The sequence below is a fragment of the Acomys minous genome (genome assembly GCF_964271855.1).
Source record: "Acomys minous genome assembly, chromosome: 17".
Lineage (NCBI taxonomy): Eukaryota > Metazoa > Chordata > Mammalia > Rodentia > Muridae > Acomys > Acomys minous.
The window spans coordinates 21696429-21720635 of record NC_140500.1 but is presented as its reverse complement, the minus strand read 5'-3'; the positions used below and the strand labels follow the sequence as shown (position 1 = coordinate 21720635).

At 53.4% G+C, this 24207-nt stretch overlaps 2 protein-coding genes across 2 annotated transcripts; both read right to left on the bottom strand.

Moving 5' to 3' along the window:
* Positions 1–830: 830 nt before the first annotated feature.
* On the bottom strand, positions 831–16983 carry P3H3 (prolyl 3-hydroxylase 3). Its single transcript, XM_084765090.1, has 15 exons — positions 16270–16983; positions 15217–15369; positions 14360–14558; positions 14126–14257; positions 13585–13721; positions 12475–12564; positions 11253–11305; positions 11093–11160; positions 10826–10950; positions 5485–5586; positions 5039–5189; positions 4718–4835; positions 4493–4568; positions 1747–1887; positions 831–1568 (listed from the first exon to the last, which is right to left on the bottom strand). Exons 1-15 carry the CDS (start codon positions 16759–16761, stop codon positions 1410–1412), a joined length of 2196 nt encoding a protein of 731 aa, XP_084621216.1. The 5' UTR covers positions 16762–16983; the 3' UTR covers positions 831–1409.
* A 262-nt stretch (positions 16984–17245) lies between these two features.
* On the bottom strand, positions 17246–23363 carry GPR162 (G protein-coupled receptor 162). Its single transcript, XM_084765098.1, has 5 exons — positions 22937–23363; positions 20048–21350; positions 19223–19412; positions 18521–18678; positions 17246–18250 (listed from the first exon to the last, which is right to left on the bottom strand). Exons 2-5 carry the CDS (start codon positions 20912–20914, stop codon positions 17699–17701), a joined length of 1767 nt encoding a protein of 588 aa, XP_084621224.1. The 5' UTR covers positions 20915–21350; positions 22937–23363; the 3' UTR covers positions 17246–17698.
* Between the last annotated feature and the right edge of the window lie 844 nt (positions 23364–24207).

The following is a 24207-nucleotide window of genomic DNA, read 5'->3' as shown; positions in this document are numbered from 1 at the left end:
CCACACGAAGGTTGGGGGGAATGAAGGGGTGCCTCTATGGTCAGTCTGCCAGCAGAGATAAGAGCATCAGCCGATGGATCAAGGAAAAGCTGTGAGGATTACTGGTTGGGTTTGGGGAGCAAAACAGGAGCAGCAGCCGCAGCTCCAGCGGGCCCCCAGGCCCTAGTTGCCACTTGTGGTCATGATCTTGGCAGGGCGGGCCTGTTCAGTGAGCAGGCCAGCAGCCAGGACAGGAGGGTGATAGATGACCCTGTTGTCAACACCCCAAACCACGTTCCCTCACTGAGGGCTGTGGGGGAAGAGGGTACAGGCAGAAGCCGAGATTAGAGGGGACTGAGCCGGATAATCCTGTTTCTCGACAAGCCCCAACCAGCTGCCCCTGGGCCTGATCCTAGTTGGGGGGGGGAGTTGACACGGGACCCCGGGGGGGCGGGGGGCAGCTGGGCCAATGTGCCCCTGCCTTGTAGGCAAAGAAATGGCTACAAAAGAGAATAGAACCCTGTGTCTTTCTCCTAGAATGGTGTGGGTGGGTGGGGATCTGTCTTCATGCTTGATCATGTGACTCCTGGGGTCTTATCGGACTGGGGAGGTAGGAGCCAGAGGGATTGCCCACCTCAGGGACGGATGACAGGGCTTAGAGTTGGAGGCCCAAGGAGCAGCTGTGATGGTGATGGGGCACGCGGGCCTATTTGCATGAGGCAGCAGGTGGCTGAGATTTCCCTGACAAATCACAGACTGTCGTGGCTCCACCTCTGGGAGGCCCAAAGATACCACCTGTCTCCACCCAGGCCAGCCCTAGCCACCCCGACCTCCAGCAGGCGCCAAAGCTGGGATGAACCAGACCAGGCCCTGGCTAGGGCAGCTTCATGTTCTTTATTGCACAGGTTGGGAGAGGATGGCCTCGTCTCTCTCTCTCTCTTTTTTTTTGTTTTTTGTTTTTTGTTTTTTGAGACAAGGTTTCTCTGTGTAGCCTTGGCTGTACTAGACTTGCTTTGTAGACCAGGCTGGCCTCGAACTCACAGCGATCCACCTGCCTCTGCCTCCCGAGTGCTGGGATTAAAGGCGTGCGCCACCATGCCCGGCTTGGGCTTGTTCCCTCTCTGTCTTTCTTATTAGAAGCAGTCAGCCATCAGTCCTTGCCATGGCTTTCAGAGAGGCACAGTGATCTCTTCTGTCCTAGGGACCCTGCAGGTCCCTCAGCTGGGGCCAGACCTCCCAGGCTTGATGGGCTCTAGGCTCAGTCTGTGTAGTAAGCTTGTGAGTCCAGGCCTTGGTGGCCTTTGTAGGTCCCCAAGATGGTAGACTGAAGGGACAGGGCATGGTACTCTGTTCCTGATGTCACCCAAGGCCTTCTCCTCGGTTCCTTCACAGGTTCAGTGGCCGTACCCCTAAGAAGTTGGCTCAGCCATTCACAGTTCCTCTCGGACCCGGTGTGGCTTCCCAACTTTGTCCTGGACCCGCTGAAGCTTGTAACTTGGGGGTTCTGGGGCAGAGTCTCTGCTGGGAGTTTCTTCCTCTTCCTCCTCTTCTTCTTCCTCCTGCAGCAGCTCTTTGGCTTCTATCCACTCCTGAGGATGGATAAAACTGTAGTTCAGGCCGGGTCCCGCCCCCTTTCCTGGACCATCTTACTCACTCAAGAGCTCCACCCACTCAGAAGCATCCCTCCATCCTCCGTTAGTTAGCCCGTCTGTCTGCAGTGACCACCTGCCCATCTCTTCGCCTCCTCCTACCCCTCCTCCTCCTCACCTGCTCCCTGTGCTCAGGTGCCCACGTGTGCCACAGTGCTAGGGCACAACGCCGTCCCTGAGTCACAGCCCACACACCGTGGGGATTCTCACCACCGGAGCTGAAGGCCACCAGGCGCCCACATCGAGGACGAACCTGAGCCTGAGGGGAAAGGCAACACAGAATCAGACTCCTTGTCTGTTACTCCTCACTCCGTAATTCAGGGACTAGCTGGGGGTGGGGAGGGGGCAAATGAGAAACTGCACTCAGCTCAGGAAGGAGCAAATGTAAAACCGGGGCCTGAGGAGATGGAAGCCAAAGGGGGAGGTGCCTCTTGTCGGGTCGGGTCGCGTTGGTTCCCTGTCCTGGAGCCTGACCTTTCCTGCCTGACCCCATGAGCCCTAAGGCGGCGCCAGATGTGATGGAAGGAGACATAGACCTTGGAAGCGTTTCTATCCTGAGGAAATCCTAGCTTGTGCACGAGTACACAGAAGGCAACTGATCTTCTCTGCTTATGCTTTAGGATGAAGAATAAGGCAGAATTCCTCTGTGTAAGAACACAGGCTAGCCTGGAGCTCCTGCCTCAACCTCCCTAATGCTAGCATTACAGGTGTGTACTATCATGCCTGCCCCTCTTCCTGCCCATTTCTAGGACCAGGAATAGAAGTCTCCATGATCGAGGAATGGGAGAATAGCAACACCTAATGCTCATTAATTTTTTTTTTTTTTGGTTTTGGTTTTTTGAGACAGGGTTTCTCCATGTAGCAGCTCTGGCTGTCCTGGAACTCACTCTGTAATCCAGGCTGGCCTTGAACTCATGGAGATCCACCTGACTGCCTCTGCCTCCCAAATGCTGGGATTAAAGGCATGCACCGCCGCCCCCACCCCCACCTCCACCCCCTACCCATGTGGTTCATTCTTGTAAACATATTATATAAATTACTTTTTATGGGGTCAGAGTGATAGCTCAGGGGGTAAGTGCTTGCCAACAAGACCAGCAAACAACCTGAACTCAACCCCTAGCACCCACATGGAAGGAGAGAGTCACCTCCCACAAGTTATTCTCTGCTCTACACACGAGCTGTGTGTGTGTGTGTGTGTGTGTGTGTGTGTGTGTGTATGTGTGTGATGCGCCCTCCCCTCCATCCACCTCTCGCACATGCACACATAAAATAAATAAACATTAAAAAAATGACTTCTCATAGTAAGTATGGGAAGATGGCTCAGTGGGCAATGTGCCTGCTGTGCAAGAATGAGGATACGAGTTCGGATCCCCCAGAACCCACAGAAAAGCTGGATGAAGAAGCTCCTGCCTGTAATCCCAGTAATCCTAGGTCCAGATGTTTGGCAGAGATAGGAGGTGAGGATGACACCTGAAACTGTGTTCTGATCTCCACATGTGCACGGGGACACGCACATGTCCTGGCATATGCACACAACCTGCACTCTGCACAATATGTGTGTGCAAAGCCAGGCATGGTGGCACATGACTTTAATCCCTTGCATTTGGGAGGTCGAAAAGGTGGATCTCTGTGGTTCAAAGCCAGCCTGGCCTACATAGTGAGCTCTAGGCCATCCAGGGCTACGGGGTGAGACCCTGTCTCTAGAAACAAAAGGAAAAGAAGAGACAGCTAACTAGTCAGTCACTTGGGGGTGGTGCATGTCTAATCTCAGCAGTCAGAAGGCCAAAACAGGAGGATTTCTGTAAGTTCAAGAGCAGCCAGGGCTAGCTACATAGTCAATTCAAGGCCAACCTGGTCTATGCAGCAAAACTCTGTTAATAATAATAATAATAATAATAATAATAATAATAATAATAATAATAAATTAGTAGTAGTAGTAGTAATACCAATGTCAATAATAATAGATACTATTACTATCACCCTTAGTTAGGAGAGTGAGTTTCAGAAATGTTAGGACCTGCCCCCCCACCCCCTCATGAACTCTAGTCCAATGATCCTGTCTGTGTCTATGCTACCAGCTCCACTGGGGCCTTGCTGTGGGAGAGGAAGGGTTAAGCCTTCACATCCCTAGAATATGAACACACACAGGGCTCTGTGGGGTCCCCGTGGGCTGTGCTTCACTCTCCTTTGATTATATATATTATGATTTTGTGTGTATGTTTTGTTCCTGGTACCTGTAGAGGCCAGAAGAGGGGTTAGATCCCCTGAAACTAGAGTTAGAGACTCTACCATGTGGATGCTGGGAATCAAACCAGGTCCTCTGAGGAGCAGCCTGGTCCTGTTAACCACTGAGCCATCTCTCCAGCCCCTCCTTGACTTGTTTTGGTTTTGAGTTATTATTTCTATTATGAGTGAGGATGAATGCTGCACCCTGGTGTGGAGGTCAGAGGACAGGTGTGGTAACTGGCTCTCTCCTCCTCCATGTCAGTCCTAGAGTGACCAAAGCCAGGTGGTCAGGCTTAGGGGTAAGCACCTTTACCCACTGAGCTGCCTCCTGGCCAAGGTTGGCCTTGAACTCCTGGCTTCAAGTGATTCCCCCAACCTTAGCTTCCTCAACAGCTGGAACTCCAAATGTGTATCCTGTGCCTAGCAACCGCCCTCAGGAGGTGAGGCAAACTATGAAGTCAGGGCGGGAGACCATTTAGAGATCTCCTGTGGGGCTCAGCCTCTGCTGGCCAGCAGGACCAGAGAGGCGGGGAGGGACAGGCTTAATGTGGCCCCAGCCATTTCCCTGCATTTGCCTCTGGAGAGCCTCTGTTTTGAATCCTGACCCCACAGCTGGGCCCTCTGCCCCAACCCCCTACCGTGACCGTGAGGGCGTTGGGCTGAGTGAAGAACAGGTCACCTCCCTTGAAGTCATCATTGAGGTAGAGGAGTCCACTGGGAAGTAAAGACAGGAGGCAGTGAGATCCCTGCCCACCCATGCCCACCCTACCCCCACCCCCACCCCAACCCAGTCCCAGGCCTGCGACAAGACAGCATTTGGACCTTTGTATGACTACCTGCCTGTCCCCAGAGAGGTGACCTACCTATAGTCTCGATAGGTATAGGCTGGGGGCTCTCTCCAGCATTCACCAGTCTCAGGGTCCAGGACACAGTTGTCTGCGTGGACCGGGTGACTCAAGTCCATGCGCTGCTCTTGCTCCCCTGGGATGTAAACAGATCTAGTGAACGAATCAGGGTCCCCATCCTCGGCCCCCTGGGCTCACTCTACCCACATGCCTTGTAGCTCCTGGGGCAACAAGTAAGCAGAGGTGCTCCTTGCCCCCAGTTAGGCCAGTAGGGGATGTTCTGCAGTGAAGACGGAACCCAAGGCCTGGGCAGGCATGATGCGGTTCCCTGACGGTTACCTTCTATGGCACTTCGGCACACCAGGTGGGTGAAGGATAGATGCAGTGGCCGTTCCGGGGAGAAGTAGGCCTGGGTCAAGGTCCGTACTCGCTCACTCACCTCCAAAAGCAGCTTAGCACCAGGTCTGCCCACAGTCCCAGCCCTGGCCAGCTGCAGGCAGGGAGAGAGGCCATGGAAGGTAGGCCTAGTGTTAGCTGCCGCGTTTCTCTGACACTACTCTCCTATGTGGGTCTAGACTGTCCAGTAGCCCAAACTCCTCCTCCATGACAACACCAGGGCCCTAGGGCTCAGAACACACCCTTACTCAACTACGGACCAAGAACACAGTGATCTAGGTCCCCAGAGAATGCCTCCATGGGAGCCTGGGCCCTGGTACCTAGCCTCCTGACATGGCCTCTCTTCTCAAGTCCCTGAGCACCAGCCCAGCCCAGGTGCCTCCTCTTACCTGAGCAGCCTTGAGCACCGTGAGCCCCTCAAAGCGCTCATGAGGACTATGAGGGGAGCGGCGGCCGCGATAGCCAGACCTGGCTCCGGCGTCAGCTGCATCCTAAACAGGAAGGGGTTTAGTCACTCCCAGCATACTTCCCTGCCACACACTACCAGGCTCTCCTCCGGGCCTTCTCACTCCCTGGAGGTGACTAGAATCTTCCAGAATTCCCTTGTGACTTTTTTTTTCCTGAGCTATGGCCTTTCCCCCAGAGAATGGCAATTGTCCCAGTTGCCTGGACTGTCACTCTCAAAAAAGCTCTGGAATGCTACTTACCAAGGGAAGCCTGCAGATTTTATCCTGGAGAGCATCCCATAGTGGGGAAGAAGGGACCTTGAGATTGTAAGAATGGCTGAAGGCAGCCAGGTGTGGTGGCGCACGCCTTTAATCCCAGCACTTGGGGGGGCGGGGCAAAGGCAGGTGGATCGCTGTGAGTTCGAGGCCAGCCTGGTCTACAAAGCAAGTCCATGACAGCCAAGGCTACACAGAGAAACCCTGTCTCAAAAAACACCCCCCCCCCCAAAAAAAATGGCTGGAGGAGAGACAGAGCTGGAGTCTGGAGCAGGAAGTACTGGGTCACCCTTCCCTAGGGAGACAGGAGTCTTTCTGCAAGTGGGATGCTAGCAGGAATCTGATGGGCCAGGCAGAGACTTCAAGGGGTGGGACAGTGCTGACCCTGTCCCACTGATGTCTTGTTTTGTTTTGGAGAACCTATGGGCTCCAGGATTCCATTGCTCCTGATGCTAGATCCTTATTATCCAACGATTAGCAATGATTCACGCCACCTGGGGTCACGCCATGTTTGGTTGTCTACTTAAGGGATTTTTGTTTGTTTGTTTGTTTGTTTGCTTTGAGACATGGTCTCATTCTGCAGCCAAGGTTGGCCTGGAAATCAATATGTGGCCTAGTCTGCCACAATCTTTCTGCCTTCACTTCCCAAGTGCTGGGATCATAGCAGTGAACCACCATGCCCTACAGACATTCATTTTTCCAGTCTGCTTGCTGAATCTCAGTATGAACGTGACTCCACAGTTGCCTCTGCGTGCAAACCTCAGCCCCGAGAGACCACTAAGACATCTGGCTGCCACCTCTACCTTCTCTTCTTCCTCTTCCTTCTCCTCCTCTTTTGCAATGCTAGGATGAAACCTAGGGAGGACCAACCCATGCCGAGCAATCTCCACTTCTGAGCTAGCTATACACCGAACCATCTAGCCCTATTCGTTGTTTGTAAGCTGTTTGAGATGGTGTCTCACGTAGCCCAGGTGGATCTTAAACTTGATTATGTAGCGGAAGATGATTTTGGATTCCTGATCCTCCTACCTCAGCTTTCTTTCTTTCTTTTTTTAAAAAATATTTATTTATTTATTTATTTATTTATTTATTATGTATACATTGCTCTGCCCACATATGCACCTGCACCCCAGAAGAGGCCACCAGGTGGTTGCTGGGAATTGAACACAGGTCCTTAGGAAGAACAGTCGGTGTTCTTAACCTCTGAGGCATCTCTCCAGCCCACCTCAGCTTTCTTCAGTGCTGGTTACAGATCTCTGCCACTACACCTGGCTCATGAGGTGCTAGAAATCAAACCCCAGGGCTCTGTGCATGTTAGGCAAGCCCTCCACCAAATAAACTACCTCCTCCGCCCCTGGGATTTATGTTTTAAGATAAGATGCATAGAAAAACCAATTCAGATGGCCAGAGGTGGCATGAAGAAAATTAAAACAAAGGTTATGATTTTACAAATGTTCACCTGTGGCTACTTAGAGGGGTGATTTATAAATTGAAACCAGACACTGCAGAGATGCCACTTGAATATGTGAAAGGGAAAAACAAGTGCAAAGGTCCTCAGGCCAGACTAAGCTAAGGATTGAAAAGATGTCTGAGGCTACCCTTGGTGTCGTCCTCTCACTGCCTTCAGCAGACTTAGTCCTTGCATTCTGTCACTTTTACTCCTTGCCTCTCCTGTCTGTTCCCCTCTCTTCACTGAACCTCTCCTAATACTAATACTCCTCCACCCATTTCTTTCCCGTTGCCTTCTGAAGACTGTCACTAGAGGGAGCTCCTGAGTCTACAGGATGCAGCGCTTGGATCTACCCTCATTGGGATGTGCTCTGCTTAAATCCACCAGCTGCCAATCAAGCTGACACTCCCTGCGAGGGAACAGAGGGCCCTCCCTGCTGATAGGCCACCACTCTGGGCTCTCTCCCTCTTTCCTATATCCTCTTAATAACAGACAGCAGCATGACAGCAACTAAGCATCTTGAGCTTTCTCCATCCTCCTAAAGGCTTTCCGATGTGCTAGTTTATCTAACTGTCAGGACAACACCATGATAGAAACATTATGATTAACTTCACTTTACAGATGAGAAACTAACTCACAAACATTTAAATGAATTGCCCAAAGTCACAGGTAAATACTGGATCTGGTCCACACTTTGTTCTGTTTGGTTTGGGTTTTGTGTTTGTTTTTTTAAAGATTTATTTATTACTTATACAGTACACTGCTCGCATGTGTCCCTGCAGGCCAGAAGAGGGCATCAGATCACATTATAGATGGTTACAAGCCACCATGTGATTCCTGGAAATTGAACTCAGGACCTCTGGAAGAGCAGACAGTGCCCTTAACCTCTGAGCCTCATTTGTTTTTGTTTTTTTTTTTTTGAGACTGGATTTCTCTATGTAGTTCTGGCTGTCCTAGAACTGATTGCTCTGTAGACCAGGCTGGCCTCAGACTTAGAGATTTGCCTGCCTCTGCCTCCTTAATTCTGGCATTAAAGGTGCGTGCCAGCACTGCCCAGCCTGGCCCACACTTTGTTTGTTTGTTTGGTTTTTTGAGACAGGGTTTCTCTGTGTAACAGCTCTGGCTGTCTTGGAACTCATTCTGTAGCCCAAGATGGCCTCGAACTGATGGAGATCCACCTGCCTCTGCCTCCTAAGTGCTGGGATTAAAGGCGTGCGCCTCCACTGCCTGGTTCTGGACCACAGTTTTAACTCATGTATTACTACAGTTCCTAGAAAGCACTTGTTTCTGCTTCTCCTCCTCCTTCATGTTTTTGTTATACTTTTAAAATGTGTCTTGGGGTTTTTGTCTGCATGTAAGCTGGACTTCAGATCACCTAGCACTGGAGTTATAGATGGCTGTCAGCTACCATGTGGTAGGGCTCGAACCTGGGTCCTCTGGAAGAGCTGTCAATGCTGCTAAGCACTGAGCCATCTCTCCAGCCCCTCCTTCTTCTTCTTTGTCTTCTCCCTTGTCTGCTTTCTTTCTCTCCTTTGTGACTGGGTCTCTTTATGTTGCCCAGGCTGGCTTTAAAAGCTCAAGCCCAAGCAATCCTCCTGCCTGAGCCTCCCCAGTGGCTAGGATGGCAACAGATGAGTAAGACTGATAGAAGGCGCTGAGGGTGTGGCAAAGTGCTTGCCTAATGTGCACAGCAGCCTTGGTTTGAGCCCCTGACACTGCAAAGCACAGCAAGACTGGTGTAGGGTTGAACTGGAATATCAGCCCTCTGGGAAAACCACTTACGACTCGGCATGCCAGTGTTTCTGTTTAGATAGTACACACTTCTTTCTGTCTTTCCTTTTTTGTTGTTGTTTTTGTTTGTTTGTCTTTGTTTTTTTTTTTTTTTCAAAGACAGGGTTTCTCTGTGTACCCCTGGCTGTCCTGGAACTCACTCTGGAGACCAGGCTGGCCTCGAACTCAGAGCTCTCTGGTCCACAACAGGCACTCCATGAATACATAACAAATGAGTCCAGGTCTGGAGTGAGGACCGAAGCATCACCAGATGGCAGCCTCCACATGTGAGCATGGGTCATTCAACCCAAGCTGGGATGGAATACCTGGGAAAGGGACCCTGCGTGGCACCTGAATTCTCGGGTAGCCAGGGAGCCTTGCTGGACCCACCCAGCCTATGCTCTTCCGTTTTGCCTTTTCTTCTGTTAGTTGTAAGGCACATCCACTGCGGCCAGGTGTGGTGACATACACCTGCAAGGCTTGTCATTCTAGGACAGAAGGCTAGGTGGGGTACTAATAGGAGGATCCTGAATTTAAGGACAGCCTGGGCAACATAGCAAGACCCTGTCTCAAATAAGGACACCCCACCCTATCTGTGTCAGCTAAATTAAGAGGGAAAGGAAGTAGAGGAACGTGGCGACTGACGGCTGCTGCTGGGGCTTCTGCCTGTGTGCCCTGGGCATCCTGGAGGCTCTGGAAGCGGCTGCAGCCCCCCTGTGGGCGTTAGCAGGCCAGCGTCCACCCACACTCACACACTAGCAAATGATACCCGTGGATATAGAAAGTTCTGGCCTTTTAGACAGCACCGTTTGGATGGCAGCTCCCAAAACAGATGCAGGACTGACGTTAACAGATGTAGGAGAAAAAACCCTTCTGACCTTACTAAGCACAACACAGGCATTTGTCCCAAATGTGGTCACCCAAAGCAGACACATGTCCTCCGTAGCTATAGCTCTAAAAAAGTAGTCCAGAAGACTTCAAACAAGGAACCAAGAAGGGGGAGCCAGGCATGGTGGCGCACACCTTTCATCCCAGCACGGGCAGAGGCTGTTGGATCTCTCTGAGTTCAAGGCCAACCTGATTTACCTAGTGAGACCCTGTCTCAAAATCTAAAAAAAAAAAGGGAGCTGTTCTAAAGTTCCTTCCACAGACACTGTGTACACGAGAGATGCCATCAGAACAGGATCAGGGCAGGAGGCTTGTTGAGCGACAAAGGAAGAGGCCACCCCGATTCACTCAGAACTGACACTAAAAATGTTAAAAAGATAATTCCATATTAAGAGAGTCTCTAAAATCAGGAAGAGTCTTTGTTTTCATGCTATGCCTGTTTTACATCATCAATATAGTTTTATTTGTTTGTTTTTGGTTTTGGTTTTTTTCAAGACAGGGTTTCTCTGTGTTAGCCTTGCCTGTCCTGGATTTGCTTGGTAGACCAGGCTGGCCTCGAACTCACAGAGACCCGCCTGCCTCTGCCTCCTGAGTGCTGGGATTAAAGGCGTGCGCCACCATGCCTGGCTCATCAGTATAGTTTTAAATAGACTTTTTTGGGCTATTAACTTTACATGAGGTACTGTGAAGAGCGTATCATGATAAACTCCTTGTGTTTATGGAAAAATAAGTAAAATAAATAAAAAGAGGAAAAGGAACTTTTCCGCAGTTGAGATAAAATACAGACTTTAAGAGGAAGTTGAGACAGCCAGAACACTGGGTGGACACAGGCCAAGTTCAAGGAGCAGGCAGCTGAGCCTGAGGGTCCCTAACCAGGCAGCTGAACCACACCCATCATACCTTAGCCAACTTCAGTAGAACCCCACACTCAGCTGGAGTTAGCAGCCCATCCAAGACAGCTCGCTCGGACCCATTCAGCTGTTGAGCATCCTGGGTGAGGGTCACACCCTCCAGGAGAAGGACATCTACAAGGGGAAGCGGGGGGGGGGGGGGGGGGGCAGGTCACTGGGGCTCACTTGGAGGGCCTCAGCTGGCAGATTTCAGGAATTCAGGCTTCTACCCCCCTCTTCAACACCCCCCCCATGCCGCACAGCCTAAGGAACTCACCCTTCCAGTAAGTGAGGGGCTTTGACTGTGGAGGCTCGTGGTCCCAAGACCTCTTCTCTTGATCCTCTCTCAGGGGTGAGAGACATACTCAGTAGACAGCGGGGACACACCCTCACCTCCCAGCCTGGCCAAGTGGCCACCACCACAGGGCATGTCCTACCTGAGCTTCTCTCTCAGTGCCTTAGGGATGAAATCTTCTGGGGTCCATGAGTCCTGTGACAGTCAAGAACACCACCATCACGGCATGCTTAGCTCCTGTGATTCCTGACACTAAAATCTGAAGGTCCATGTTAAAGGCTTCCTGCTTTCAACGAGGAAGGCAAAGGAGAGAAAAGCCTGCACTCGGTGCCAGAGCTAACTCACCCACAGCTTACGGCCTCAGGGCTCTAGACTATAATGGTCAACGACTCCCGTTGCACTTACTGTTTCCTAGGTGTTAAAAGCTGTGGGGAGCCACAAAAAGCTCTACAACTTGCAGTGAGATGTGTAGTTTAAAGTTTGTAATAGTCTAACGAAGCAGGTAGTTCCCACGTGCTCACTTTCCAGCTGAGGGTTCTGAGACACAGAAAGGCCAAATACTAGGGCCGACTGTACATAGCTCATAAGTGGTGAAGTAGGATTTAAACCAGCCTTACAGCCCCCACTTTTATCCATCACCCTCAGCGAGAGGGATTTGACACCCTCCCAGGGGACACTAGGCAGTGTCTGGAAACTATTGATTTCATGATTTAAGGACTATCGGTGTGCTTTTGTCATCTACTGGGAAGACGTCAGGGCAGCAGCCAAACACCCACCGTCGGTGTGGGACAACCCATCCCCTCCTCCAACAGAGAACCAGCGGGTCCAGAATATTTCCCGCTTCTCTTCCTCTTCCTCCCTCCCTTCCATCTTCTTTTTGCAGTACTGGAGATAGAACCCTGGGAATTTATGTGTGCTGGGCAAGCACTGATCACTAAGTCATCCCAGCTCTCCAAAAGTCAATTGGAAAACTACTGGCTTAAGTACGGCTCGTGACAATGACACTTGCTCCTCATAACTAAAGGAGTGTAATGGAGTTGGCAGTAGTGACGCTTTCTGTACTTTAAAAAAAAAAATCAGATGGCACAGCTTATAGGACTGTGCAAAGTGTGTGATCTTTACAATTTACAGGTAAAGAAACTGGGATCAGGGCAAGCTGGTAACCAGAAGGTATTTGTGGCAGAGAGACCGATTCTTAGCCATGCATGATCCCCGGGCCATTTTAACTGTCCCTGAAAACCCGGGATGCCAGAATTCGCTAAGTCTGCAGGGTTGTGGGCAAGTGGGACACTGTTGCGGACTGCAGCGGTACATGGCCATCTACCATCACTGTGCCTCACTCTTGAGAGAACACAACTGCTTACCGGGTCCTTGAAGCTGGTGCCCAGGTGCTCCATGGCATAATAGAGCTGTCTCTTCTCCCCGAGGGAGCGAAGGATGAAGCGCTGGATGTCCTGAGCCGGGCAGAGACGGAGAGGAGGGGAGACAGAAAGCAGAAAGGAAGAGAAAGCTGGAACACAGGGCAGCCCTGGGCTCTGTGGGACATTTGCACGCTCTTGAGGTCCTTCACCACGCCCGATGCTGCAGTGGGTCAGCTTTCACAATAAGAGAGTAACTGAGAGGTGTGTGTGTGTGTGTGTGTGTGTGTGTGTTGATGCACACAGACAGGCAGACATAAGATTAAGGGAAGAAAATAGTTCTGGAGATAGACTCTTAAGTAAACACCGCCTGATGTGGGGGGAGGTTGCAGGGGGCGGTCAGGGAGCTAAGGCAGAAGTCAGAACCTAGACTTGGGGGTCCCTTTGGTGGCTAAAGAGCTTGGATAAGAAGCCAGAAAGAGCTGGGTGTAATCTTATACACTTTAGATCCCAACACTCAGAAGACAGAGGCAGGCAGGTCACTGTTAGTTCGAGGCCAGTCTGGTCTATACAGTGAGTTCCAGACCAGCCAGAGCTAAATATTGAGACCCTGGCTAAAGATAAATAAATAAGTAAATAAGGGTCTTGGTAGTTAAGAGCACTTGTTGATCCTGCAGAAGACCCAGGTTCAGTTCTCAGCACCCACAAGGTGGCTCACAACCATCCTAACTCCATCCCAGGAATTTCCATTCCATCCATGCCCTCTTTTGTTGTTTGTCTGTTCGTTTGTTTTGAGACAGGGTCTGGCCTGGAACTCACTCTGCTGACCAGGCTGGCCTCATCTCACAGAGATCTGCGTACCTCTAACTTCTGAATTGCTGGGATTAAAGGAGTGTGCGCCCATCACCCCGGCTCCACGCCTTCTTCTGACCTTTGAGAGCACACATATATGGAGCATATACATGTGAGCAAATAAAAATAAAATAAAACAAACAAATTAATTAATTAATTAAACAAAGAAGCCACAATGAAGTATAGAATCCAGGTCACTCTCAGGGTTGCTGAGAGTGCTTGCTCCAAGCCTTACCCATCTGTGAGCTTGAAGGGAGGGCTTACCTCTCGTGGTCCCAGGCCGGGTCTTGGCTCTCCCAGCTGAGTGTGGTACTGGTTCAGAGCCTTTTTGGCAGCCTCATCCTCTGGGTAGAAGAGCAGGACACTCAGGACATTTTCGATGGCCTGAGACACATTCCCCACTGGAGACGGAGGAAGGTCAGAAGTGGGCAGGAGATAAGGAAAGCTGAAGGTCACTTGGAAAACTGCCAACTCCCAGAAGCCCCAGCCTGATGGTGAGATGTGCCCACCCAGCACTTCTTTCAAAAGCATCCTCAAACATACCTTCAATGGCAGAGCTCAAAGAAGAGGAGGAGGGGAGAATAAAGGGGGAAGGCGAGAAGCAGCAAAGGGCTGAGGTAGCCCAGCGCCCCCCCCAACTTTGCACAATGGTGACAAAGAACAGCATTCTAAAGCGATGGTCCCCAGAGGGGACCTGACCATCAGTGCAGAGTCAGATGGAAAGCAGAGACAGATGGAGCTCAGAATGGCACCAGAGACAAATCTTCAACTCCTCCCGTGAGCCGCCATCCTATCCCAAGCTGACCCTGAGCATAGGCCCCATGCAGCCTTCGCAGCTGGCTGGGGAAGAAGTCAGGGACAGGGAAGCTGCGACCAGGACGAGTGGCTGTGTCTGCCACGCAGCGCTGCCGGCACTGCAGAACCCGTATCCAGTGTCCTGCAGAGAATACAAATGAGCTATACCCTGTGCATACATTCTATACTCCCCCCCCCACCCCGGGATCCTTACTGTCTCACAGCACACAGTCAAGCCCCTCACTTGCAATGGCTTCATACAGGCCTCCCTGGCTCTCTTCCTCCACATCCTCTTCAGCCCCTTGCTGTTCCTCAGGCCCCTCACAGTTAGCACGACAGCTCTCCATGTGGGCCAGGCTTCCCTGGAGGGCCTCCTCTAGCTTGGGCAGTGCCAATGTTGCCTCCTGCTGCCCCAGTAGCTTCAGGCCAGTGTCATAGGCTGCCTGTGGGCAACGGGAGCACTTAAGTCACCTGAGACTGGTGGTGGTGGGCTATCAAACAAGATTGGGAGGTCAAAGGGCATGGTGGCAGATGCTTTTAATCTGCCACAAAGGAGGCAGAGGCAATTGGGTCTCATTGACTTTGAGGCCAGCTAGGGCAGCACAGTGAGAGCCTGTTTCCAAAAGAAAGCTAAGGAGGTGGAAAAGAAATGGGCTTAAAGCTGGGCGTGATGGCGCACGCCTTTAATCCAGGCACTCAGGAGGCAGAGGCAGGTGGATCGCTGTGAGTTCGAGGCCGGCCTGGTATACAAAGTGAGTCCAGGACAACCAAGGCTACACAGAGAAACCCTGTCTTGAAACACCCCCTCCCTCAAGAAAAACAAAGAAAGAAAGAAAGAAAGAAAGAAAGAAAGAAAGAAAGAAAAAGAAATGGGCTTGTTTGGAGTATAAAATCCATTATCCTACTTCATGCACCTGGAGGAAGAACAAGTGTGGCCTCAGAATCAGATTGTTGGACCAGCACACACTTTAGTGCCCACAGAGGAGGCTTATTACGATCCCTCTTCACCCAGGGCCACTAAGGAACTGTGCCCAGCTCTCCTGATGCTCAAACTGCCCAAGGCTAGCGGTGGCAGCATCCAACCAGCACGGAGGCTCTCACCCAGTACAGGGGCGTGGCCAGGTCCTGGAAGCTCTGAGGTCGGATCCCAGACATTCGCCTGTACTTGGCCATATCTTCTCGCATCTGCAAGTGTGTGGGGTTCGCCACAAAGAAGGTGTGTGCTGCAGAAGCCGCCAGGTTCAACTTCTTCAACTGAAGAGCCAAAGGGATGAACTATCAGAGCCCAAAGGTGTTGGAGGGGGGGGTCGGGCTTCCCCCAGAGCCTTATGGGAGCCTAACCAATCTGGACTGTCCCACCTGGAAACCATCAAAATCCCTTGGAAGCCAGAACGTTAGGAATCCCAGAAGTCTGGTACATAAAAAAAAGGAGGTCTGAAATCTTTGCAGTGGGTGGGCTGAGAATCTCGGGGTTTCAGTTCTGGGGGACAACGAAATGAATGGCTGAAGTAGATGGGGCAGTGGGAGAGACCGTGACTGACTAGAATCTGTGGGCCTCTAGGACCCTGAGCTGAGGTGAGTGTAACTTGAGCCCCTCCCTCCTCCAGCCACGTAGTCATCACTACCGTCCTGGTAGCTGCACCCTGGGTACTGCCACAGACCCACATTCCAGCCTCAGCCTTGCTTCCTCCTCCAGACCTCGCCTCCTTCATTCAGCCTTCCTGAAGCTCTGTCCTGCCCCTGAGAAGGCTCATGCTCAACCCACTACACACACACACACACACACACACACACACTCTCTCTCTCTCTCTCTCTCTCTCTCTCTCTCTCTCTCTCTCTCTCTCTCTCTCTCTCTCTCTCTCTCTCTCTCCTCTCTCTCTCTGAGAGCCGCTAAAATAAAACTGCAGAGCCCTCCCTCCATATTCGATCTACTCCGACTCCTCTTCATTTCAACTTGACCCCCACTCTCCCTTGGCCCTCCCTCTGCCAGCCATCACAAAACTGGCCACCGTTTTGATGGTACCCACTCAAGTGTAGAGGTCCGTTATACGCCCCCCACGACTCCACCCTAGAGTCCGGGCGGAGAACATCTCGCCCTCTCTTGGTCACCTCCAAGTAAGACAGCCACTTTAGCACCCTCCCAGGCTCCCGCACCTGGTAGTAGGCCCTCTGCAGGTAGTTGTAGGGCTCCCGCCGGTGGAAGACATCCCGCAGAGCGCTCCCCACGCGGAGCCGCGCCGCGCCCCCCGGGCCCAGCCTTCGCGCTGCGCACTGGGTCAAGCACTCGGCGCGGCGGAGCGTGGCGCGCAACAACAGCGGTTCCCAGGTCCCGGGCCCCGAGGCAGGTTGCGGGGCGCCCAGGAGCTGGGCGGGGAGCGCGGCACCAGGCTCGGCCGCACAACTCGCCCCACAGTCTCGCCGTGCGTGGCCCAGTGCCGCCCAGCTCCGCAGCGCCTCTCTCAGCAGTGCCACGGCAGGCGCCCAAGCCCCGGCGGAGTAGGCTCGCAGCCCGTCCGCGTAGAGCAAGTCGGGGGGCTGGGGTGGCTCCAGCGGCGACAACTGGGCCAGGCCCGGGGGCTCGGAAGGCTCGGGAGACCCTGGGGGAGGCAATAGCAGCAAAAGCAGCAACCGCAGGAACTGGAGCATGGTGCCCAGAGCCGCGGGCCCACTGCCGAAGGGAAACGCGGAGCCGGGAGGGAGGGAGGGAGAGGAAAGGGGGGTCAGGGGGAGGAGAAGGAAGGAAAGATGGAGAGGAGGAGGGAGAAGAAGAGAGAAGGAATGAGTGAAGCCAAGGAAACCTGCTGGGTTTAGTCCTGCCGCAGGGCCAAACCAAAGTGAAACCAAGCGAGATTTCCGAGGGACACATGGGTCTAGCGTGGATAAGAAAGGAAAATGAAAAAGAGTGAAATGGAGGATCTGGGATGCCTGTGGCGTGGGGGTAACTTCATTTTCGTCAATCCTGGAAAGGATTGTGGACAAGCCTCACACGTTCATCTACCCACGCTTCTGCCAACCCACTTTGGGATGGAGAAGGACCTTTAAAACTCAGCGTGGAAGACTCCGGGCTTGGGACACCAATTCTAGCACCAAAACTTTTCATCCCAGAAAATGAAGACCCGATGCACTTAGGGGAGATGAAGATTGCGCGCTTTTACTAATTTAAACAAAGATCCTTTCCATTTCAAGCTAACACACTCAAGTGTCCCATCTCAGGATCATATGCTTCTAAGCCCATTTCTCCTACGTCTGCATGTTGGACCATCTCTGTATCTTTTCCCCGTGCCCTTTCTCCATTTTGTCCTCTCTGAGCCACTCTCCCTTGTCCAAGCCACTGACCATTCTCCACCGCAGATGCTGAACACAAGGTTTCCATGGCAACACTTCAGCCTTTTAATACATTTTGCTAGGGGTGAAGACAGGTGAGTAGGGTATCTGGTCGCTTGGATGGGAGAGAGTTGGGGCTCCAGAGCCCATATCCAGTGCCCATCTCTCTGGAGGCAGCTCCCACAGGCTCAGGGCCAGAATGAGGAGTACTCACTCACCCTCGTCCCCTCCTCTGAGTTAAGCAGGTCCCCATGTGACCTCACAGGGTGAGCTGGGGGAAGATGGGGTTCCCTGGGCCCCAGGGTCTTCCCCAAGCCCTTGAACTCCCCTCACTCCCTGTCAGGGAACAGCGTCTCCCTGAACTTAGCCCCAAAGGAAGTCCAACCGCTCGGCTATCAGGGGACCCAAGGGAGAGTCGTCGAGGTGAAAAACCCAGTGGCCTAGGCCTACGAGGAGAGGGTCCTGGTGAGGCAGTTGGAGAAGGCAGAGGTGTCTCGTCGATGAACGTGGTGATCTCCTCCCGGAAGAAGCCAGGACCTCGTGGGGGTCCCCCACCTGACCCCAGAACGCCGCTTTCTAGGAACTGACGAAGGCTGGCTAAGCCCCCACCTTCAGCATCGTCCTCATCGTCCTCATCCTCCAGTCTGTGTCCCTGTCCCAAGTATTCAGGAGGCGCCCCAAGGGCTCGGCTGTGGGCTGGGAGGACCCGGATGTCATCAGAGGATGACCACTTGTGCAGGAAGGAGCCTGGTGCCCGAGGAGTAGAAAAGATGTTGGTCTCGTCATGGGACAATCGGCGGGACAAAGGGACCTGGGAAGAGGAGCAGGTGAGACCTGGAGGTGCTGCAGAGACAAAGGTAGAGGTGGCAGAAACCAAAGTGGGGACCCTGCAAGATGGCTTCACGCTCTTCCGTTTCTCCAAAGCATTTGCTCTAGTGGGCAAACCTGGTTCTGAGAGGTCCGAGCGAACCTTTCTTCCCCTCCTCTTTCCTTCATCTGCCTCCTAGGGTACCTTGCAGTCTAAAGCCGTGGAGTAGTGGTGCAGGGGACCAGAATGGAGGTGAGTCCTTCTGTCCCATACCTGTAAATAGTGTACTTTCTCAAGAGGCGGAAAGAGCATATGGCGTCCGGGCAGCAGCTTCACCTGGGAGGGGTCCCGGCTGCCTGATCCTGTGGCCCCATTAGCATCGAAACGGATTTTGCACACTCGGCCATCTGTGTAGTCATCACAGGCCCCATCTAGGAGGGAGAAAGAGCAGAGAGCGGTTACAGGCAGACAGCACCTACCCTCTTCCCCATCCCCTTCAGAAAGTCCAGGAGGACCCTTTGGGTCCCATTAACCTGTATGCCCCAGGAGAATCAAGGGATTGGCCAACTTTGTTGCATTCACTGTCCTTTATACAGACAGATATGTTTGCTTGTTCTTCTCCAAGCATTGTCCCAAGAGCAGAGAATCTCTTTCAGGAAGTTTAGCTTCCCTGTAATGCCACGCCTCCTTTGCATTAGGACTGAGGGCCCTTTCTCTGGAACTCTGCTTGGCATGGACCAAGCTGGGCAGTGTAGGCTTCTAGAAAGGAGCAGAGGCCTAGAGAAAGGCTCCTCAGTGCGGGAGGAAGCAAGGCTTGGATGGTAGAGTGAACTAAGGGGAGCCAGGAGTTGGCTCCAACTTAGACCAGCAGGGGGCACACTAGGGCAGCACATCTCCTTAAGGAGAAGGGCAGTGGAAAGGACAGAAAACAGAGGTAGCTGTCCAGGAAAGAAAAAGTCCCATCCCTCCTCTGACCGTCATCGCCATCGTCCTCAGACATGATAGCCACGCACTGCTCCCACACTGTGCGCACGTCTGCACGGTAGCGCTCACAGGACCAGATGAAGGAGGGCAGAAGCAGAGTCTGTGCCATGGAGCACCACAGCACAGCCAGCACCATCCATGGCGGAGCTGAGTCTGACTTCAAGGAGAAGAAGCTCACCACCTGGCAGGGGATAGGGAATGACAGGTCAGGCCCGAGAGCCCAGGCCCTACCTAAACCGCATACCCACCCCTAATGCGAGGGAGGTCGGCTGAGCATGGAGAAGGGACTGAATGAGGAAAGTCAGGAAGTGCTGGAGACAAAACCCCGGTGTTGTTGAGGGTTTGAGTGTGAGTGGGGGGGGAGGGGGGAGACAGAGACAGACACACAGAGAGACTGAGAGAGAAAGAGGGGGGCAGGGAGAGTGAGGCTGCAAGAAACTCAAAGCCTGAGAGAAACTGAGGAACGGGGCCTGGAGAGTGTGGTTGGGTAAGCCTGGGGTTCCCACTCAGGAGTGCTCGGAGACTGGTTGGTCTCCAAAGAGAATTAGCAAGTAGATAATGGCTCAGGGCAGGGTGGATGGATAGTGGATCATAGAATAGAAGTAGAAGTGGGAGAATGGCCCGATGGAGCTGGGAGATTGAGTAGTGGGAGCTGAGGATAGATGATAAAGACAGGGAACCACAAGTGTCAGGGGACCGGTGGAGGGGGAAGACGATGGGTGACGGAACTGGAGGAACCATGATGGAGTTTCCGCATGGCTGATAGGACTGGTGGGACCTGAATATTAAGAACAGCGGAGGGGACCTCAATCTCACCAAGATGGGCACCCCTGTGAGTGAGTCATAGAGGAAAACGATGGCGCTGACCAAGTTGGTGACCTGCAAGGATGTCTTGGCAGATTCAGAGCCATCCAGTGAGGACCGCCGTTTCCCTCGAGTATCCTCCACCACAATGGCTGGCACCTCAAAAGCTGGCCGGGTGCCCAAACCCCCCAGCCCACCTGCTTTGGCTCCCACACTGCCCCCCGCTCTCCGGGCCTGCCGAGCTCTCCGGGGTCGGGCCCACAGTGTCTGATAGAATGTGATAGCCACACAGACTAATCCCATGACGATGCCCCCGAGAAGCAAGAGGCTGAAGCAAACGCCAAAACCGAGGCCAATCTTGGAGACTATGAACTGGCAGCCTCGGGCGTAGTAGCGTTCTCCGTTGTTATGCCAGCCAATGGATGGCAGCGTGGAAAGGATAAAACTGACCATCCAGATGCCCATGACGGCATGCAGTGCCTGCTTCTTGGCGTTGCTGAGGCGGTAGTTGACAGGCCAGCGCACCATCCACATGCGATGGTAGGAGAGCGAGGCAACTGTGAAGCAGGTGGCCAGGGCCAGCGTGTAGTAAGTGGACACAAAGACCTTGCAGATGCTCTCGTTCCAGTCATAGTCAGAGGACGCCTGGCGCCGGAGCTGCACCACAGCGAAGGTGGTAAGGGGCACAGCCGCCATGAGTATGTGTGTCCCCGCCAGGAAGCAGAGCAGTAACTCCAGCGGCTTGTGCTTCTGTTGTTTGGCTGAGATGCTAAGGATGATCCAGGCATTGGCCAGCAGGGCCAAGAGGCCACAGGCCAGCCAGGACAATGCATTTGACCTTAAGGAGGCCTCTTCTGCCCCCAACCCACCCCGAGCCATTCTATCCTTGGCCCCACCCCCACCCCCACCCCCCCGTGAATTCCTGGGGGCGGGGGCTAGGTCTCACCCTGGAGCCCCGCTCACGCACACCCCCATGATGCTGCCCACAATCCCTGCCCTGTAGCCAGGCAAGCTGACCCTGAGTCTCCCTTCCTGCTCAGCATCGCATGACTGACCCAGCTAAGGCCAGGTGGGCAGGGCAGGTGAGAAGGCAGAGGACAGTCAATAGAGGTGGTAGCCCTCAGCCTCCATATTGGGCGGGGCCTTTTCTCAATTATCCCTGTAATTGACAGGGAGGCAAGCTGGCTGCTTTCCCATCGATGAGGGTGGCTGGGGAGCTCTGATGCTCGTGCGGGAACTTCCAGGTCTCTTTCTCCAGTCTTGACCGTTGGGGGAGTCTTGGCGGGTAGGGGTGGAGCTCAGTCCCCTGGACAAGCTGTGAGGGAAGAGGGGATGGAAGGAAGCAAAAATTAGGCCTATGCTGTAACTCCAGCTCATTCGTGCCCCGTTTCTCTTGAAATTGTAGGGATGACTGGTTGCTGAGGGTCCTTGGGGTCATTCGGAGCGTTCTCAAGCCTTAAATCAGATGCTTGCTCGCCCACACGGATTAGCCCGCCCACACTTCCAGACTACATGGGACAGGCTCCCTGGCTCCGTTCTTTTTAGCCCTTTCAACCTGCTTTGGAATTCTAAGTTTCCTTCTTATAATAGTCTGTGCTCAAAAGACCCACCCCTGTCTGCATGTCCCCAGATCTTTTTTCAGTTGCTAATGGGAGACTTGTGATGCCTTCCCTTTTTTTGGGAGGTGGGGGGGGGAGGACTCACATTCAAGCCCTTCTCCTACATGCTATTCTCCTAGACCTTGTGGTCTTTTGCGCTCAGCCCATTAAATCTAAGCCTAAATGTTCACCCCTTCAGCTCCCCAAAGGAAAATGGGAGAAAGGAGGCTGGGCTTGAAGCGGTGGGTAGCTAGGGAACCTGCAGGCGGGGGAACCACTGACATCAGAAGCATCCAGAAATGGAAAGAGGGGGGGACTAGGGAGAAGGAGGAGAGTTTGAGCAGAGGAGAAAGGGGGGAAAGTGGTAGTATCTGAAAATAGAAGGAATGGTTCAGAAACCCCTAGGGAGGAGATACTGGAGCGAGGGGGGTGAGAAGGAAGAGGGTGGAGGTAGGAGCAGGGGGACAGAGAGCTGGGGGGGGGGGAGCCGACCTTCAATAGGCTGGCTGTCTTCACTAGGGGACCTTGGGTTTCCTCCCCTGGCCCAGAGCCTCAGTTTCCCTCTGATGAGGGAGAGGAGGAGGGTCTTGGTCTTAGTGACACGGTTCAGTGAGATCTGAGGAAGGCACTAGGAAATCAAGTGGAACGCCGAACAGAATAGAAGCTATAAGGACCCGCATAATACCTTCGGGGCAAACGGGGGGGAGGGGGAAGAGGTGGAGGGGGGCGCACAGCTGTGCCACCATCTATTTCCTGCAAAGAACCTTAGACTCGCGCTTTCCCCAAGAGGTCTCAGTCCATCCCCCCTACTTTTATTCCCCCCCCCCTCCATCTAGCCCAGTACATCCTAGTTGCCATGGCAATGGATAGCCAGAGGGAGGTGTAGGGAATTGGTCTGGATGCCCCCCACTGGCCTCCCCTACAGCCTTTGGACCCTTTCCCACCCACCTTCATCCAACCTACGCCACCCCCCCCCAGACCCAGTTTGGTGGTTCCGAAAGAAAGAAAAGGAGTCAGAAAGGGAGGGAAGAAGAAAGACGTGAAGGACGGAGAGAAGGAGGTGAAGGACAGAGAGAGGAGGAAAGGGGAGGGGGAAGATTGGGGGCTTCCTGGCCGACAGGGGTCCCTCGCCCTTCGCCTTGATGAGATAAGGTCAGGCGGCTCCTCCCTCCTGTCACCTAGGGTGTTCTCCAGGGCAGAAACAGCAGGTGGCTAGGGAGGAGGGGCGCGGAGGCAGCTGGCGGGGCGGGAGGGGTGGAGGGGGAGCGGAGACTCGTGAGGGACTGGGCAGGGGTCCTCTTACCTCTAGTTGCGCCCTGTTCTCCAGAGAAGACGCACTCCCGACGAGGCTCGCCTGAGCTCCCGCCGCTTGCCGGCTCCAGCTCCCAACCCTCCTCCTTCCTTCGCTCCCTCCCTCTGGGCCTCCCTCCCCCCCAAGCCCGGCCTCTCCGGCTCAGCCCGCGGCGTGCTAGCTTGCAGCCCCTCGAGGGCCCTGTCTCCCTGGGTCAGCGGCTTGCGAGCCCGGGGTTAGGGAGCCTCTGGCCAGTCTTGGGGTCGGGGGGGTGGCGAGGGTGGGGCGGGGAAACTGGACGGCTGTGACTTAGAGGAGGAGGGGCAAGGAAGGCTCGGGGAGGGAGGGGGCGAGGAGGACGGCGGGGAGCGGGCTTCATTGGTGAAGCGGTTGGTGTCCTGCCCCCACCCCATCCCGTTTTTTCAACACGAGTGAGCCCCAAGAGGCAGCTGGTGTTGTTAGGGACTGAGGAGCTAGCTGTTCAGAAAGGAGGAAGCGTGTGTCACCGTGTGTCACAGTGTGCATGCATCCTTGCGAAGGCTGTTTTTGGGTAGAGCTCAGAGGGGCACCGCCTGAAAGCCTGCTAAGGGGCCTGGTGATGCAAGCTGAGACCGCTGTGAAGTTAGACTTGGCTGCAGGGATCTTAAAGGAAGTGGGCTCCTGGTGCACCTGCATACCCCTCTTTCTCCTCCTCCAGCCGAGCATACAGTTACGATGGGGACACAGGCAACTGCCGCACACATTACAGTTTCTCATAGTCCCCTTACTCTCTCATACACAAATGGCAAGAAAACACACATTACTGTGTAGTCTCTCCCTTAATTACAGAGTCACTCACAGTGCTTTTGGGATGTGGAGGTGGGCCATCAGCCTCCAGGGAATTTTCCCTTCTCTGGGCAACTTCATCTTCTTCCCTGGGCTAGGCCAGGCAACTAAAGACCCGAAGATTTCTGGGTCCCCAGAGAAGTGCTCTCGTGCGCGCTCTCTCTCTCTCTCTCTCTCTCTCTCTCTCTCTCTCTCTCTCTCTCTCTCTCTCCCTCTCCCTCTCCCTCTCCCTCTCCCTCTCTTTCTCTCTTACACACACACACACACACACACAATGAGTGCGTTTTATTTAGTCTTTATTTTTCTGTCAGCTCAGGAGGCAGGAGTAGGGAGTGGGCACAACTAAAAAATAAGCAATGAGGAGTCTGGTAGCAACTGGAGAAGGTCTTTTTCTGGAATAGGCTGCCTGAAAAGAAAAGAAGAAGACGGGAGGGAAAAGGGAGGCACTAAAGCAGGGA

Excerpts from the sequence above, each read along its gene's own strand:
- GPR162 (XM_084765098.1), bottom strand. The coding sequence starts at position 20,914 with ATGGCTCGGGGTGGGTTGGGGGCAGAAGAGGCCTCCTTAAGGTCAAAT. Across the intron at positions 19,413-20,047 it reads TCACAGGGGTGCCCATCTTG|GTGGTGAGCTTCTTCTCCTT; the intron begins GTGAGATTGAGG and ends ATCCCCTGCCAG. Across the intron at positions 18,679-19,222 it reads TGAGGACGATGGCGATGACG|ATGGGGCCTGTGATGACTAC; the intron begins GTCAGAGGAGGG and ends TCTCCCTCCTAG.
- P3H3 (XM_084765090.1), bottom strand. The coding sequence starts at position 16,761 with ATGCTCCAGTTCCTGCGGTTGCTGCTTTTGCTGCTATTGCCTCCCCCA. Across the intron at positions 5,587-10,825 it reads TTCTACTGAAGTTGGCTAAG|GATGCAGCTGACGCCGGAGC; the intron begins GTATGATGGGTG and ends CTTCCTGTTTAG. Across the intron at positions 5,190-5,484 it reads CGGTGCTCAAGGCTGCTCAG|CTGGCCAGGGCTGGGACTGT; the intron begins GTAAGAGGAGGC and ends CCCTGCCTGCAG.